Source organism: Apteryx rowi, unplaced genomic scaffold, assembly GCF_003343035.1.
Source record: "Apteryx rowi isolate R43461 unplaced genomic scaffold, aptRow1 scaffold_6, whole genome shotgun sequence".
NCBI lineage: Eukaryota > Metazoa > Chordata > Aves > Apterygiformes > Apterygidae > Apteryx > Apteryx rowi.
In genome coordinates this window covers 885,847-902,660 of record NW_020450871.1, presented here as the reverse complement: position 1 = coordinate 902,660, position 16,814 = coordinate 885,847, and the positions used below count along the sequence as shown (strand labels likewise).

The following is a 16,814-nucleotide window of genomic DNA, read 5'->3' as shown; positions in this document are numbered from 1 at the left end:
GGACCTCAGCCCCCATCTCAGGGGGACATGCCACCGCACACAAACAAGCTTCCAGTCCAAGGGAGATGGAAGTCCCAGGAACACTCAAAGTAGGATACGTTCAGTGGAGGATCGAAAAGGGTTCTTGACCTCTGCTCAGCAGAAAACAGCTTTTAACTAAACTGATTACTTAGGGCATTTTCTACATCTTGCCTCCAAACAGACTTTTCCCGATACAGGAAGTGCTGCACATCCCAACAGTGCTGTGACAGGACCTTCTGGAAGCTGCACTTCTGCATCTCAGGCCCGAGGTGCCTCTTTCCTGACCTGGGTTCCCTGGTATTTCCCAAAAGGCACTGTGACTTTATGCAGTACCAAATTGCCATGACCCATCACGGGACCCCTTGGCTGTGCGACACCATGGGAAACATGGTCTGGCCAGCAAGCTCCTGGGGGGTCAAAGAGGTGCCTGCACTGCAGGAACCCTCTGAGGCACCACCTCTGACCAGCAAGCCGACAGCTTCTTCAAGTGTGAACAGCAATGACCCACTCCACTTTACTGCCTTTCAACTCACTATGGTGCAAGATCCCACTAACTCTCTGCCTGTGATTCCTTCAAAGACACTGCTAAAAGAGAGCCCAAAATAAAACAACCTCTCTCCAACATGACAGTGCATCGCAACAATACAATTCTTAAAGAGAGCAAGAAAGCAGATATTTCTAGTGCACCTTCAAAGAGAAGTCCCCACATCTCTATCAGAAGGTACTATATTTAAATATAGCTTCTTTACTCAAAGCAGCCACCTTTCAAGAGGGATATAAAAAAAGTTTTCACCGGAACAAAAACGATGGCAGAATCAAAGTCACTTCTGCAATCTGATGCCTGCTGTGAAGTTGAATGGCCCAGAAACCTTCTGGTGCAAGGAAGCATGCACCAGATCTAAAGCTGGACTCAAAGCTGCCCAACATTTGCTTTACTCCAGGAAAGCTTTGGGGATACGACCCTTCCTTGCCTGGCACCCTGGATTTTGTCCAGCTGCTCGCCCTCACTTCTGAGCACTTCCATTTCCCTTTGGGAGGGTTTTACAGCAATGCCAAGGTAAAGCCTTCCCGGTGAACCCAGTGCCCTGGTCTTTCACTCTCCAGAGGTGTAAAGAAATCTTAATCAGGACTATTGTTTACGCAGCCCCCCTGGGCACAGGGTGCCAGCCTGTCCTCCAGCCTGGTGCTGAGGGGCTGGTGAACGTTTTGAGGATGAGAACAACGCTGGGATTTAGCGAGACTTGGCAAGCAAAAGCAGATGACGAGCATCTCATTCCCACTTCCCTGCAGAGCTCTGCTGTGTTTACTTCTATCCAAAACCAGAGCTTAACTTTAATCCTACATCCACTGCGCAAAGGGTTTGTTGTTGTTTTTGTTCTCGTTGGCTGCTCTCCCTGGAATGGGCCGGGTGATGGATGGCTGGGGCCGGCGAGTGCTGCTGCCAAGCACGGCAGCCTGGCGCAGTCGAGGGGGACAAGCGCACCCGGTGACGTACCCTCTCCCACCCACCGCAGGGCTGGCTCCGTCTGTGTTCCACAGCCAGGTGACATTACCGCAGGCCAGCAGCAACTGCTGGTTTGGGCCCCATGCTGTGAATTTTGGCCTGTCTGCACAGTAGCAGGTAGAGGTAACCTTGAAGTGCTTTCCCCGTTTCTGACATACCCACATCACCCCCTGCATTCTCCCTACACCACTTGCTGTGGGGGTGATAAGGACCATTGCAGGGGTGAAGCTTATTTCAAGGAAGTACAGACTCAGGAAAATGAACTGGGAAGGACAGAGAAGATGGGAATGGTTTCATCTGGATTCCCTCAAACTTTCAAACTAAGCTCCAGTCCTCAGCTTGAGATAGCTTATAGCAGGAAAGAGAGGGATTGTCATATTGCAGCAGGTGCCCAGCACAACACACGCTGCAGCAGGGCTTGGGTGCAGGCAAGGACCAGCCCATGGCCACCCAGGTTCACCCACCAGCGCCTGCTGCCAGAGGGGCCATGGAGCAGTGTGGAGCTGCAGCAAAGCAGGAAGGAAAAATCCCTCTTCTGCCTGACAAGACCTCATAAACCTCCTGCCTCTTCCAATATAGCTCCTGAGGCTTAACAGAGGAAGCCTGGCTTAGCCTTTAGTGACCAGGACTGAGACCTTGATAAGAAAACCCTGCAATGCCTTTGATGCTGCTAATGGACATTACATAATAGCCGGGTTTCTCAGAGCTGGTTAATATCTGTACTTAGCAAATGATCCCCCTGTGGTTAATTTTCAAGGCTCCATTTTGCAGGAAATCACATAGCATTTTAGTAGCCTGGTCAAAGATGAGAGGGAACACCCCCCCCCCCCAAAAAAAAAAAAAAAAGCTAATTATAGCCCTGGACTCCGCATGCTCAAAACACTGCCCTTGCACTGTGCCTGTTCACCGTGCACTGGCAACACGACCACCCGAGCACAGCTTTAACTTTGCTCTTTGGGCTTTTAAATAACAGCTTGATGATTATTCCACGAGCGATGGATGGTCCCAGTGATCAGTGAACTACCTACCCACCATTGGTGCAGGAGAGAGCACACCAGGTCACAGCACCGGGGTGGAGGGCGAAAGCATGCTCAAATTGCAGACTCATCTATCTTCTACCTTTCAGCACCTCTGATGAGATGAGTAAGTACCATCAGGGATGGTCTGTAGTACAGACAGAGGCCCAGAGCACCAAAGGCCACAGGACTAATCATCGAGAGGCAAGAACAGGACCTACACTACAGCTGGAAAACAATCTCTGCTCTTCTTTAAGACCCAACACCAGTTGTAGACAGAAGGTGACTGCACACAGATCTAATTAGAGGCTGTATCTCCTGTCACAGAGTTGGAGTCGCCCTGATTAGCTGCCCTCAGGCATTTCCTCACCTCTGAGCTGCCGACTGCTTCACTGTTCTCTGATACAGGCCTTTCTGGAAGGATTTTCTTCATCAAGCAGAGCTCCTCTTTCCTTGTAGCTTGCAGAGACAATGACAGCCTGCACTTAGTTTTGATCTTGACTGTGCTGATAGGCTTTTAAGGTGCACCCTTACACTGGAGTTCTGAAGAAGCATGGAAAAGGATGGACCCACCAACAAGTGCTGAGCAGCCTCAGCTCAGCATCACGCAATGGGACTGCCAGGGAGCAATGAACCAGGTCCAGGGTCCAGCCAGAGCCAGGACTGGAGACAAAGCTACAAAGTGGGTCTAAAATCCATCCAGGAGACAAGGCCAGAGCCAGAGCTGAACACAGATGCACCTACACCATAGCTCAAACCAGGCTCAAGGCCCAGGGCTGGGCTTAAATGGAGCTCCTGGGCCATGGGCAGGGTGTTGGGGGCCCCAGGTGAGGCTCATCAGGGCAATCGAGGCCTATTAGCACCCTTGGGCCCAGCAGGGGAGCTGGAGCACGTGATGGCCTGGCTTGAAAGAACCAAAACTAAAGGCTGAGGCTGCACCAGGCAGAGCAGGTGATTGAATGTGCTGCACCTCCCTGACACCTGTCCCAGGCCGAGAGTGATGTACAAACGTCTTTAATGCCTTTCACGTCATTAATACATTCACAAAGACGTATTGCTGTGTTTCAACAGCATTTCTATGTCGCTGTAGAAAAGAGAGCGCTGTTCGTAACAGTGTGCAAACTCCACCTAATTAGCCCCGTGCAGGTAGGCTGGCGTGCTAAACGCCTTCCCAAAGCCGTACCGGTGGGAACAGGGTAGAAAAAGGACTCACAGGCGACTCTTTGCACTAGGTCACACACTTTCCTTTTTTCTCAGCATCTGAAACCTGTATTTCCAGCCACATACAGTAACCTGCGAGTGCCTTGCCCGATCCTACCCCATCTCTCACTGTCCCCAGCCCAGCCCAGCTGGGTCCCCGCTCGAGCGTGGGGCGGCTGCAGCAATGAGAGAGCTAACAGCGCCTGTCCTTGCTATGCCACCAACTAGCTCAAGAAAGATTCACCTTAAAACCAGCTGGGTTTTTCATCCCCTGTTACGCATGAGAGGCGACGGCTCTGGACCGGCTGCTCAGAGCACCAAGTTCCTCCCGCTAACTCGCTTTCCCAAGTTTGTGACCGGTTTCCATCTGTTCATGTATCAACCCCATCCCTGACTGTCTGAGGTATTTTCATGTCTTTGAAGATATGTCAGTGCCAAAAAACAAGTCAAGCACCAGGGTGAATTTGGCAGCAGTCAATCATTCAACTATTGCATGGGAATATCCTGGGGGCTGTTAGAGCGGCTCCTTGGAGACGTAAATAGATAGTGAATGCAGCAATCGGAAAGGAGGGCTGCAGGCCACGAGGACAGAGCTGCACCTCAGCATCACGGCATGCGCAAGAGTTAAAGTTTAATGCTACAGAAAGAAAAGGGCTAAAAATCTCTGCGTTATTGTCTGAGGGGGAATCAGACCTGCGCCAGGGCCACCGAGACCCTGGCTGGCAGAGGAGCGAAGAGCGCCCTCGCCGCAGCGCGCTGGGTCCGGCCCTGGCCGGAGGCTCTCCCCGCGGCAGGGAGGGAGGAAGGAGGAAAAGGTGGTGATTTTGGGCTGTACTTACATTGCAAAATTCCTGTCTAGGAAACACCTGTTCCTCAGCAGCCCTGCCCAGAGCTGCACACCGACAATCCCAAAGATGAAGAAGACAAAGAAGCACAAGAGGAGGACGTTGCCTAACATAGGCAGAGTATCTAACAGCAGGGTGACGAGTATTCGCATACCTGTGGGGAGAAGGAGAAAACAGGTTAGAGGAGCCCTCCGATGGGGCGAGAGCAAGTGCCGCCCGGCTCCCACGCGCTCTCTCGTCATGCCGGCCTATGTCTCGGTCTCTGCGGCCGGAGCATCCCAGGCAGAAGGAGTAAATCAGCTCCTTGTGATTTTTTCTTTTAAATTAGTGGGCTCGTGTCCCACTTGGAGAGGTTACTACGTGCATGGCAGAGCGAGGCCAGAGCCACAGCCGGTGCAGCCAGGGCTCCCGAGCCCATGCACGCCGCTGGCATGGCCACTGTGGTGTCGAGGCTTTGAGTTTTATCCTTTCCCCTAAGTCTTAAGGCTGAGAAGGAAGGTAAAGAGTGCAAAAGGTTTAGCAGCAAATGGGAACAAACAGCATCCAGAGCGTATTTCCAAAGGGTGGGTTTTGGGGTGGGCTTTTCAGGTGTTCTCAGTGACACAGCGCTCAACAACACGCAACCATGGGCAAAGCTGCAAGACAGCCTTTCCCTTAGGAACACCCCGGTGAGCCATCAGCCTGCCGAGAAATTGTGAAAATATATATTTATAACAGATTGAAGGTTTCACTTGAATCATACAAATTGTTCCCCTAAACAATACAGAGCCTAGTGTAGGATTTTAACTGTGGTTGCTCTCCCGGCCTTCTCTGCAGACTATTCCTCTTCCAAGGAGGACGCATCTCCTGCCTACCTCCACCACCACCAGCGGACGGGAGCAGCCCATGCTCCACGGCTTCAGGCACTGGTGCCAAAGCAACGTCCTCCCGGCAGCCAGAGAAAATGCTCATTTCTGCACACGATCTTCCATCTTTAACTCCCAAGAAGATCAAGGCATGAGCGAACTTTGCAGGGCCCCGTCTAACCCCTGCACTGCCATCGAAGGACGGCCCTGTCCCGCAAGCCCCTGGCAGCGCCTGGGCTCGGCCGCCTGCTTTGCAGGTAGCACGTCAGGGCACCTCCAAACCCACAGATGCAACAGGAGTGAAGAGGGATTAAAGACTTGCAGCTCAGCAGTTCAATAGAGGTTAAATGGGCCTCCGGGACACCAACCAGCCATCGTTTGAACAGCTGACAACTGATGAGAGAAGGAGAAATGATGAAAAGAGGGACAGACAAAGGCAAAATCGCAGGAAAGAATAAAAGCAGAAACGGCCTCGGGAGCCCAGCACTCAGCAGAGAGCGGGATTCATGTTTATGGCGCCGTGGAAATCACTGCGTCTGCTGGGTAAAGTCGGCACCGCCGCTGCCGCCGCTGCAGGCGTTTTATCCCTCTAAGACGCTGCTCTGCCAACTACTTTCCCTGCCTGTACGGAGCCGCTTCTCCCTTCATTTCCCCTAGCGGGTTGCTGCTCGCCCTCAGCCGTCCCGTTCGAACGGAGAGCCGCTCTGCCGCTCTGGCGTAGCCTCGCTCTTGCCCTACTAATTTCCAGCCAGCTGCCAAGTCATGGCTGATGCTTCTCCCAGGAATTCAGTGCCTGCGCTGGCACCGGCGTGGATGAACCGCCCCAGCCAGGAAATCTGCACTAATAAGGAACGAGGTGCGAGTTATACCCTCTGCCTCCCAGAGCAGGTCCCTGTGCCCAGCTGCAGCGCGGCTCCCATGCCACCCGCTGCTGCTGGAGCCCACGGAGCTGCCTCCCCCCCGGCGCGCGATCCCGGCTCCCGGGCCCCTGCCAGCTCTGCCAGCTGCCCGTCAAAATCTGTCCCGGAGCCACCTCGAGCAGAAAAGACTCACTTTATTCCCACTGGAAAAAGGAAGCAGGGCTTTTTTTTGTTTCTTTTTCTTTTGTTTTTCACCCTCGCTAAAATCCTCACCCTCTTTTTCCCCCAAATGGTTAAAATCTATCTCCCTATGCCAGACTATTTTTTTCCACTCAGCTACTTCTGGTATTTGGGGTTGTTTAGCGGCACCGTTCTCGAGATTGAATCCATCTGCGAGCGATTCGCTCAGGGTGCTTCGGACTCCCGGCCGAATGTCAAGTGTGCCATGGGAAAGGATTATTAGCCTCGGCCAGGCTGAAATGAGGATCAGGATTTCTTTTCACGCTCATTCCATGGGATGCCTGTTTTAAACCATATAGTAAAAAAAACTGAAAATAAAGCAGGGAAATGGACTTGGGGAAAAAAAAGTGACCGCTACTAACCCTCCCTCCCCAAAAACTACAGCCCTTGCCAACAATATGAATTGTAGGAATTATATTTTTCCTGTCATTTCCAAGGAATAATTTCTAATAGAGATGATGTTTTTATTGGCTGGGGTTCTCCTTTCTTTTCTTAACAAATAAAAGAAAAATGAAATAATCTTGCGGGTGAATTTATTGTGCCTGGAAGCGAAGAGCTAATAGCGCTGGCTGGAGCCCAGGAAAATGCCCAGGCACGGCGGGGATGAAGCGCCACGCTGCTCCCGCCGACCCCGCATCTCCCGCGCCTGCGGCCAAGCCACAGCCTCGTCCCCCCGATCTGGCCGTGATTCCCATCTCCCGCCCTGTAACGGGCGACGGACAGATGGTGGATTTGGAGGTAATTTCCACGCTAAGACGTAGCATCCCAATGGATGAAAGAGTAGACAGTGTTATCGCCCAGACACTCCAAAAATACAATAAAATAGAGGGTTATCGCTATCCATTCTTGCAACTCCTGGATTATATCAGGCATCAGACTGAAACAGTAGAAGTAGCAAAGTCAGAAGTGGATGGAGTTAGCGTCTCATAAACAAGGGAAGGCTGTGATTAGCCTCCCTCCAGGAAGCGAGGGACTTCGCAGAATACTAATCCCGCCCTGGCGCTCGTTCAAGCCGCTGGTAATGTTATAAGCCCAGCCGAGCTCTTCATCAAGCCAGGCAACTCCGAACACGGATTTAGTTCTTTGGATTTAATCTCACGTACTATTAACGAAAAATTGAAGATTTTCTATTACCCGTCTTCTGGGGGGGAAAAAAAAAAAATCGAAGTGGCAAGTGTAGCAGAAGACAGCCTGCACCTGAATCAAAGCATCACCCAAACTTGGAGGCCTTTGGTCCACGGATAAACGGGGCAGGTAAATCCGTAAAGTCCACAGGCTCCTCAGCGCTGCCGAATCGCAGCCCCAGACTCCCCCGGTTCCTAAAGGCAGCGAGGCCGGGCTGCGCGGGCTGCAGGAGCGCCAGCGCTAGGCTGATCCACGGCCCGGCTCCCTCCGCGCCTCTCCTCCGCCGAGCAGCGGCGCCCAGAACCCCAGAGGGAAACTCGGCGTTGTGCTTTTGGGCTGCTCGGGAAGCCTGGGAACAAAACCTCCTTAGGAAACCAAAGCTCCAGAGGGTTTCACGGTCCCTTTCAGGCACTCGTTTCTTTTCGGCTTGTTTCTAACTCCTAATGATATCACTGTTGAATTTATAGATTTTTTTGGGGGGGGGGAGGGGAAGAAAATCCTAGCAAATTTGAGTTCAGAGAGAAACTTCAAAGATTCCCGTGCGTAAACATCCATCTGTTCCCTTGCATGTTCATCTACGGTACTGGAAGCAAAACTGTTCCGGGGGAGTTTGTTTTGCTGTCGGTAGATGTGCTGACATTATGGGCAATTAATCTAGGCAGGATGTTCAGCGAGAACCGGTGGGGCCGTGGAAATCAGTGTGCTCTGCAAAGGAGCAGGACGTGCCCTTTTTGCAGAGGACCTGTACGATTTCCATGCAATGCTGCTGCATTCTGCATGGAGAGGATTTTGGTTAAAACGTGACAGAAGCGCTACGAAATTAGTACATCGCAAAGGATTGCTCAGCAGACGGCTGGTACTAGCAGGAAATTGTTTCAACTTGTTGGTTGCTCTTTCAAATTGGATTTAGAAGACAAGCAGCTGAATCCACTTGAAAATGGGTTTAGGGGCCACTTGAACTTCCCATTGTGGATGAACCCAATTTTGTCCTACATGACAGCAAAGCCTCTGTGGTATTTTACCCGCAACGGAGGCTGCTGCACTTCTAATCCTGCACACAAAGAGATGGAAAGACCTCCAACAGCTGAGAAGGAAAAAATAAACTTATCTGGGGCAAGATCTTTCTTAGCCTTGCTTTTCCCCCTTCTTTATAGGAACTTTGTTATTTACTTTGCATGAGGAGCAGGCTGGGAAAGCCCAGATACAGAGTTACTTGCCTCAGAGAGTTCACAAAAATGTTGGAAAACAGCCACGAAAATTTGGCATCCTGGGCACAAAATCTACTCACTTGCCCTTTACTAACACCGATAATAATAATAAATGATCTTTTACTTGCAGTCAAAAATGAAAATAAATGAACTTGCTCTCAGCAGGCAGGAGAGCAGACTACTGCAAGACTTAATATGCACCTCATCAGCTTGGGGGGGTTTAAATCTCTGCTTTTCCTGGGGACTGGTCGGTCAGAGCCGTCAGCCTGCAGAGGTTTGCACCGAGCGCGTGACCGCGGGAGCGCGGGATCCCCCGCCGGCCGCTCGGAGCGGGCAGCGCAGCGAGGGACGGAAAGCTTGCACTTACTTGGGACCCTGTTAATGGCTCGCAGCGGCCTCAGTACCCGGACGGTGCGGATCGCAGACAGACTGACGTTGTGTCCATCCAGCGAGTACTCCATCATGCTGAGGAGGAAAGAGAGAAGCAATCAGGCCGCGGGACGCTCGCTCCTGCCCGGCCAGGGAGCCGCATGTGGAGCGCGAAACCGGCCGGCTCTGGGGCTGGAGCGCGTTTCCCGCTGGCTGCAGGGCCGACACGGGATGGAAAACCCCCGTGGGTGCTGCGGCGGTGGGCAGATGTGCGCCCGGGCACCCCGTGCGGTGGAAAGGGAGCCCCGAGCACCCGCCTGGCCCCGTGCCGGGCTCCCCCCCGTCTCCGGGGCGCTTACTGCACGGCTCCATGCAGCTCCAAGGCAATAAGATGTTTCTGATACTATCCCCCCTACTAGCATCCCAGCATATTTTCACGCCAGCTTATCTTTTTTCCTATGACAAAAATGAGAGTAACCGAGCCCACAAACGATGGCTGAGGTAGTTTGCTTTCCATTTTATTATTAAGAATAGGGAACATTTTCTTTTTCATGCTCTGTCTCCATTTCACATAAACATTTCTCTCGCAGGCTGGGAAGGACGTTAAGTTTAGCCAGTTTTCTTGCTCTTTTATAGCAATGAGTGGCAAATGTGTGTACTGTTGTTTTTTTAATGGGGCTATGGCTAGTTAGCATGGCTGTAATTACAATTTATGAGTTTGACTACAGGGAAGCACTTGTAAATATGTCACAAATCTCTCACCACGTCTGCTCAAATAACATAACAGCATCAAAAGCAGCACTGCGAGTAAGCTGCTGGCCCCCACGGAGAAAAGGCTTTTGTTTTTTCTTTAAAAAAACAAACAGATATGGAAGGAAGAAGGCAAATATGAGCAGAGCCACTATAATGTCAGAAACTTCAGTGCAGAAAGGGAGATTTTTCTCTTTAAGCATCCTACAGCCGGGATGTTCCCAAAATTGTTATGTGCCACCATGAAGCAAGAGTCAAGCTGTCCTTCTCCCTTCCCTCTGGCTTGGGGCTTTTGTGGTGTAACCCCACAACATCACTGGTATTGCACTGGGGTGACTTTGCCCCTTTAACCTTAATTCCCCACGCTTTAACCTTAATTCCCAGGCCATTGCAATTTTGAGCTGTTTTTAGCAATAACCTTCCAAAGGCATTTTTTTCTGCTGTAGCTAATGGGTCTTTATAAAACAAAACCACCTTAAAGCTTGTACATAGGAACTGAGCCGAACCTGATGAATAGCTTTAAAACTCAGCATGGCATGAAAACAGGTTTTAAATCTAACGCGCGTTCATTAGGCAGCCGTAGCAGAGCAGCGGGGAAGCAGCGTGGAGGACCACACAGCGGGAAAGCCATCAGAAATGCCTGCTCCCACCTGCGCCGAGGGGCTGGAGCCAGCGCCAGGTGCGTGTGTTGAACAGACCTTGCAGGAATAGACAAACCATTGTTTAAGGTCCCCAAAATTAATAGTGCTGAAGCCTGAGTCTGTTCGTTGACTTGATCCCAATATGGCACACTCACAATTTATCGGGTGGCTGAGTAAGTGGATTTTACTGTAACTGATACAGTTTTTAAATTACTAATAGCATCTAAAAGGAGCACGAAATGCGCCAGTGGGAGCTGGTTTTTACTCCAGAGGGTGCATGCAACTATTAGCGTGCTGAAGGGCCAACTCGCGGGGCCTCGCCGCCCTTCAGCTTGGCCCTTTCTCCAGCGACCTTCCTGGGAGTTTCAGCGGGGCTGATAAAAGGTGAATAAGGATCAAAGATTTGGCCTAGGAAACAGACTTTCTGACTGCGGTATTTTGGACTTCCGTGATATACCATTAAGGTTTTCAAAGTAAGCTGCAGAGGATCTACATCGCCTACCGAAGGCAACCTGAACGACTTCATTGAATGCAACGGATTCCAGACTGGACCTTTTACAAGCAGCGAAACCAGCTGAAACCTTCATGTAAAACTCAGAAGTTTCTTTGTCAAGAAGAAGCTTGGGGTCCTGTTCTCATACCAGACTTAGAAGCCAAGGATAGACAGGAAATCCCCCACAAAAACATGCTGGAGCTGGAAATTTTGGCTATGCAGGGCCTGGAGGCCTGGATGGACTGGCACTTGGTAGGTGATTCCCCATAGCCTCTGCACATGGAAAAAAGAAGGCACAAGCCTTTGCAATGTCTTCTACCAAGAACGGCTTCCATTCCTTGAGCTGTCAAGTTGAAGATGTCCAAAGCATGTCGTATGGGCCTGCGATGTCTCCACGGACTGGATGCACAAGCAACCTCTCTGGTTTCCGCTCTTGTGGATAACATTTCTGATGCTTGGGAAATGCTTTCAACTTGGCTGCTGGTCAGACTGAAAGGTTGTAAGCTCCATTCGGTCTGAAATTTTCCAGGGTACATTTCTTAGGCAAGCAGAACATGAAAGGGCTTTCAGTGCTGGAACAAACTTCAGAGACAATCTGTTGCTAAAGGCAGAAGATATGTTTATTTTGTAGTTTCCCTGCTTACCCTCAGTTTTCTTTGGTACATTTGCTAGTAAGCCAAATCAACTTATTTGAGGAGACCAAATGGGACCAAACAAAGCAGGAGGTATTGCATATCATTTGTTTCCCTTCTTATTAGAGAAGCCTTGTATTAACTTCATTGCATCCATCTACTTGCTGGGAAAAGCAACTGAGTTATTCCAGTAGTTTACTCGCTGTTAAAACCGCCTCTGGCTTTAGGAACAAAGATCGGATTGGGCAGTGGTGACAGAAGAGGCAAATAGCCCCAGCCCATCTGCACGGCTTCTCCCTGCCCTTCACCAGTGTTGCCTACCAGCCACCCTGGCTCCAAACCAGCCTCTCTTTCGGGAGCTGGAGGCAATGCCATCACAGGCATGGCCTCAACACACCAAAATCAGCTGGAGAGGGCTGGGATCAGCCAGCAAAAGGGGTTGTCCCACTCCTCATCTCCAGCCTTAGTAACACCACACTGGCAGAAGGGCTTCCTGCAGGGGTTTCATGGCGTTTCTGCTCTTGTCATTCTTCTCAAACATATGCTCGCCACGTAGGGTTGGAAATGGCCTGGAAAACTACCAAACTGACTCACCAGCCATCTTCTCTGTCATCCCAGGTTCTAAGTGAACAAAAGATCCCAGTGTCAAAAATCTGTCTTTGAAGTATGAGCTGAGGTCTCAGCCTTTGTGCCTGCATGTGATATTTTATTACAGTGCTTTGCTGTGAAGATCTGTTTGATGACACCAGGAACCTCTGCTCGCCCATCAGGAGAGCCCATCCTGCAGGTTTGGCGTGGGGAAACACCGCCAGAACCTTTGGTTGTGAACGCCAGATTTCTGATCCCGAGATTCCCAGGGAAACCATGGTCCCACTCGTGCTGGTTTCATCGCTGCAGCAGCTTTGGAGAAAAAAAACCAACTGCTTCTTTTGCTGTTCTTGCTGTTCCTCCTAGCTGTAACCACACGCAGGTCCAAAGGAAGCTCTGCTGAGGATAGCTCATGTTTTATTCAAAGAGGTAAGGCCATTCCTAATTGTATTCCAGACATGGAGCAAAACAAAACTCCTTTATTAGTGGAGTTAAGACTGTACATCACTAATGCAGGGTGAAAATCCCCCCCAACATATTACAGGAATGTTCTAATTAACCCCAGACTGGTCATTATAAACCCAGGAATTCAGAAATAAAGCAGTACTCTGTAATTAGTCTATCGCTTTCTACAGTGTGCCAAGCAGGCAAAAGAGGCTGGGCTTCTAAAATGTATTTGTTTATTGAAAAAAGTTTTAGACTTGCCAAGTTTGTAATTCGCTCAGCTTTCCCCTATGGGTGTGAGGAAGCCAGTGGCAGAAGAACCCAAATCTTCCTAGGGTGATTCAGCAAATAATTTAAACCTGTTTATTAACACATCCTACAGAAATAAGCAGCTGTGGGAGATGGTGTTAAACTGTAACCAAAGTTTACAGGATAAATTTGGAGGCACTTGTCATTTAGGAGGATCAGTAAAGGCAGCTGATGGCCAACTTCTAGCCATTTTTTTCCACTGGGATGTCTATCTCCTGAACCAGATTTTTGGGCTGGATTCTCCCTGTTTGGCCAAGTTCTGCCTCTCTGCTTTGCTCTAATGGTGCCACTACAGCTGTCAAGTTCACACAGAACAGTGGCTTTCCTGCCAAGTTGAAGAGCTCACTTTCTTAATTAAACTCCTTAGTGCAGGCTGCTAAGTACATACTCTTTATTAAAATGGACATGAGTTTTGGGGAAGCAATTTCTTTTATACTATATTTGCACCTCTCTCAGTTTTCTGCCTCTCTCGGACCTTTGGCAATGACAAACCAGCCAGTTTCATTCCTGCTTCCAGCCATTTTCTAGGGAATTTCAATCTCAGCTGCTCTACTCGCTGTCTACGGTTGCGGTATCCAAGTGTTGTATGGGATGCAACCCAACCCCAAGCCCACATGGCCTGAACTTCAGCCACAGCTACAGTGGGAGCAGGGCCGAACTGCCACGTGCTTTACCCCCTGTTGTCGAGATGGCGGTCTCAACCGCAAGCGCTGGGACACGCTGGCTATCGTAAGGACGGGATCAGTGTGCCTTTGATTTGACAGGGACTACGCTGGCAAAAGGATCACTATTGAAAACCGGATGGCTTTTGCCCTGACATTCACACCCCTCCCCATAACCAGGGGCTGTTGCCAGAGGCTTAACCCAATGAGACTCTGCTTTGGCTCAAGCTTGGCAGCTTCCACAAGACATTATTAAAACCAGCCAGGACAACCTACAGATCTGGTTCTCTGAGGTTTTTCTCACTTTCACTGCGAACAGCACATTTGTGAGGTTTGGTTACTGACCCCGCCATCACGATGAAGAAGTCCAGGCGATTCCACGTATCTCCAAGGTAACACTTCTGCCCGAAGATCCCCAAAGCCACCATCTTGATGACCATCTCCACCGCAAAGAAAGCGAAAATGAAGTCGTCAAATGCCTGGAGACCAGTAAAAGATTATTACAGTCAGTTCTGCTGTGCTCTCTTATCAGGGAAAGGGAAAGCAGAGACGTGAGCGCTCCTGCTGCAAAGGCACTCCGTACATCCCGCTGACAGGCTCTCTGCAAGGCACAGCAGCAGTGCCCAAGTGCCATCTACCGAACTTAGGAATAAAACCGGCAATATCTGCTGGGTGATGGCAATTCCTGAGCGTAGCTCCTGGGTTAGTTTACTGCCTGGGAGGCATTAGCAGTGTCTGTTAACCTACTGACAAAGATACATGGCCATGACTGTTGTAGAGGCTGGGATTTATCTTGGCATTTAGAGCCTACACAATTCAGCATCAGCTGGTGGTTAGGTCCTGGGGGTCTCAGCAACCTGCAGTGGAAGCCGAGTCTCCAGGCTGAGGCAGCCCATACTCACCAGAAGGAATCTGTCCCATCTAACTCAGGGGGATCCGCTTCGCCTCCGATGCTTTCACAGACTCCAGAAGGGACCAGGTTTCTGTTCAGGCACCCAGACGTAGCTGGGTGTGACTGTGCACATCAAGTACAGGCAGAAGCAATAGCTATAAAGGGCAGTTCTGCTGCAGGCAGGAACAACTGCTGCAGTATCACCTGGGGTGAAGGCTCAGTGCAGCCCACTGTTTGCCCAAGCGCAGCATGCCCCTTCATGAAGGTCAAGATTGTGGTTTTTAAACTACTCGTGGGAACATGAGAGGAAAATAAAGGTGAGTGAGTTAATCCAGTGCTGCCCTAAAGAATGTGCCTCAGCCTTTACTTGAAGGAGCCACTTCTGCAGGGTAGTGGGAAGCTGGACAGCAGGGACGTGTGAGCCTCGATGGCTCCATCCATCCTGGTGACCACACATACAGACACGAAATGTGGAAGTATTTGAAGATACTATGAAATGGTCTCTTTTGTAAATACTCTTGTAAAAGTTGCCTGTAAAATTGAACATCAGGAGGTATAGATTGCTTTTAAATCACGTGCAAAGGCTTTGTCGTTTTGCATCACAGCCTCACTAAAGGACAGCAACTTCTTGATCCACAGACATGATGCTGGACAGAACTATCCAAACCACTCGCTTAATGATCACACTGTTTGGTACTGTGTCTCTGGCACTTTCATTTTGAGGCCTGAATGGATTAATGGCAAACTTAACAGAACATCCACACGGAAGCCAAGTTCCCCTTGTGCATCCATGTACCTCTGCGTGGTTGGGTGCGAGAATGATCTTGTCTAGCTGTTGGCTTTACCAACCAACGCTCCCCTTGATAAACTGCACTGAAGTTTTGCTCCATTATTTCAGTTCATTTAATAATTGGCATCTGAACGCCTCCAAAAAGAAGTTCAGGTTTTTCTACCTCATGTTCTGGCTTCTGTTTCCTCCTCCAAGCTGTGACAGGGCGATGGATAAAGCTGGTTTTACTTGTAGCCCTTTTCTGCCTGCAAACCCTTCAGGATAACACTTTGTTTTTTACAAATATACTCAATATGTTGTAATCATTCAGCAATTATTAGAAACTAAATTCAGTGCCTGGGCTCCTTGCAGACTGCACATGTGTTTATTCAAGGGAGAACAGACCGCTGTGTGTTTTGTAAGCTGTGTGATTGCGACCTGATTAAATTACGTTGTTATGAAAAAAAAGGAAGCAAATAACAAGCATTCATTAATGTCACCTTCTTGTCCAGGCAGGATTCCCTTTGTCTGCCTGAGTGTTTTTTGCAGGGACAGGCATCCTCCAAACAAAGTCCCACATGGGTGAGTATATGCAAATAAACTGCAGGCACATGGAGGTTAACGTTTCTGTTTTGGGATAGATCAGGCACTTTTTGATGGGCTCTCTGGGGCTTAGACCCCAGCTGCCTGCAGGGTGGTGCCTTCCCGGGAAGCAGCTGGACTAGCCACCTTTGGTTGCTGCATCGCACCAACCCTGGGCCTGATCCTTTGGAGAAATTCCTATGCTGGATGCCTCTCGTGCAAGAGTTTCTCTTTATCTTATTCCTTAACAAAACCCTAGTGGCTCCTCTGTTCATCTGGCTTACTTGGCTCTGCGTTTAACAGATCCTCCTTTTGGGCTGAAGGAGGTTTCAATGATCAACCCTGCCAATCCTGACACTTGCAGACAAGTCTGGACCAAGCTTTGAAAGGGGCAAGAGAAGTTGGTTGGAAGGGTCTCAGTGGCCCTTCTTTAATGTTGAAAAGCTCAATGGGAGGTAAAGCAGCATATATGTGAAGGATTCAAATGAACCAAGACTGTTACACTACCACATGTCTGCAGTCCCTGCCATGGTTGATGTAATGCGTTAGAAAGACTGAATAGTTCGTTTCAAGCCTCAGAAATGAGTTGTTGCAGGAAGCCTCGCGCCAAGGTGCAGCCCACACACCAGATGCTGCCGGGGCTGTGCTTCCAAAACGAACCCTGCAGGCATATGGCAGCAAGGGGATTGCCAGGACTAGGCAAGGGATGACAGGACAGGCACGAAGCCCTGCTATGGCTGGGGTGGCCAGTAGGCTGGGGCTTATGGTCTGGGAGGGAGTTTTGTGCTGGCATGCATTTTCCAAAAGTCACTTATCCTG

General features: G+C 50.0%; 1 protein-coding gene across 1 annotated transcript in view; it reads right to left on the bottom strand.

Moving 5' to 3' along the window:
- Positions 1 to 16,814, bottom strand: part of CACNA1H (calcium voltage-gated channel subunit alpha1 H) — a 253,608-nt gene that overhangs the window by 114,199 nt on the left and 122,595 nt on the right. The window contains exons 3-5 of the mRNA XM_026083083.1: positions 14,098 to 14,231; positions 9,232 to 9,329; positions 4,581 to 4,740 (exon numbers count right to left, since the gene is read on the bottom strand). Coding sequence (XP_025938868.1) covers positions 4,581 to 4,740; positions 9,232 to 9,329; positions 14,098 to 14,231 — 392 coding nt within the window. The remainder of the gene's footprint in view (positions 1 to 4,580; positions 4,741 to 9,231; positions 9,330 to 14,097; positions 14,232 to 16,814) is intronic.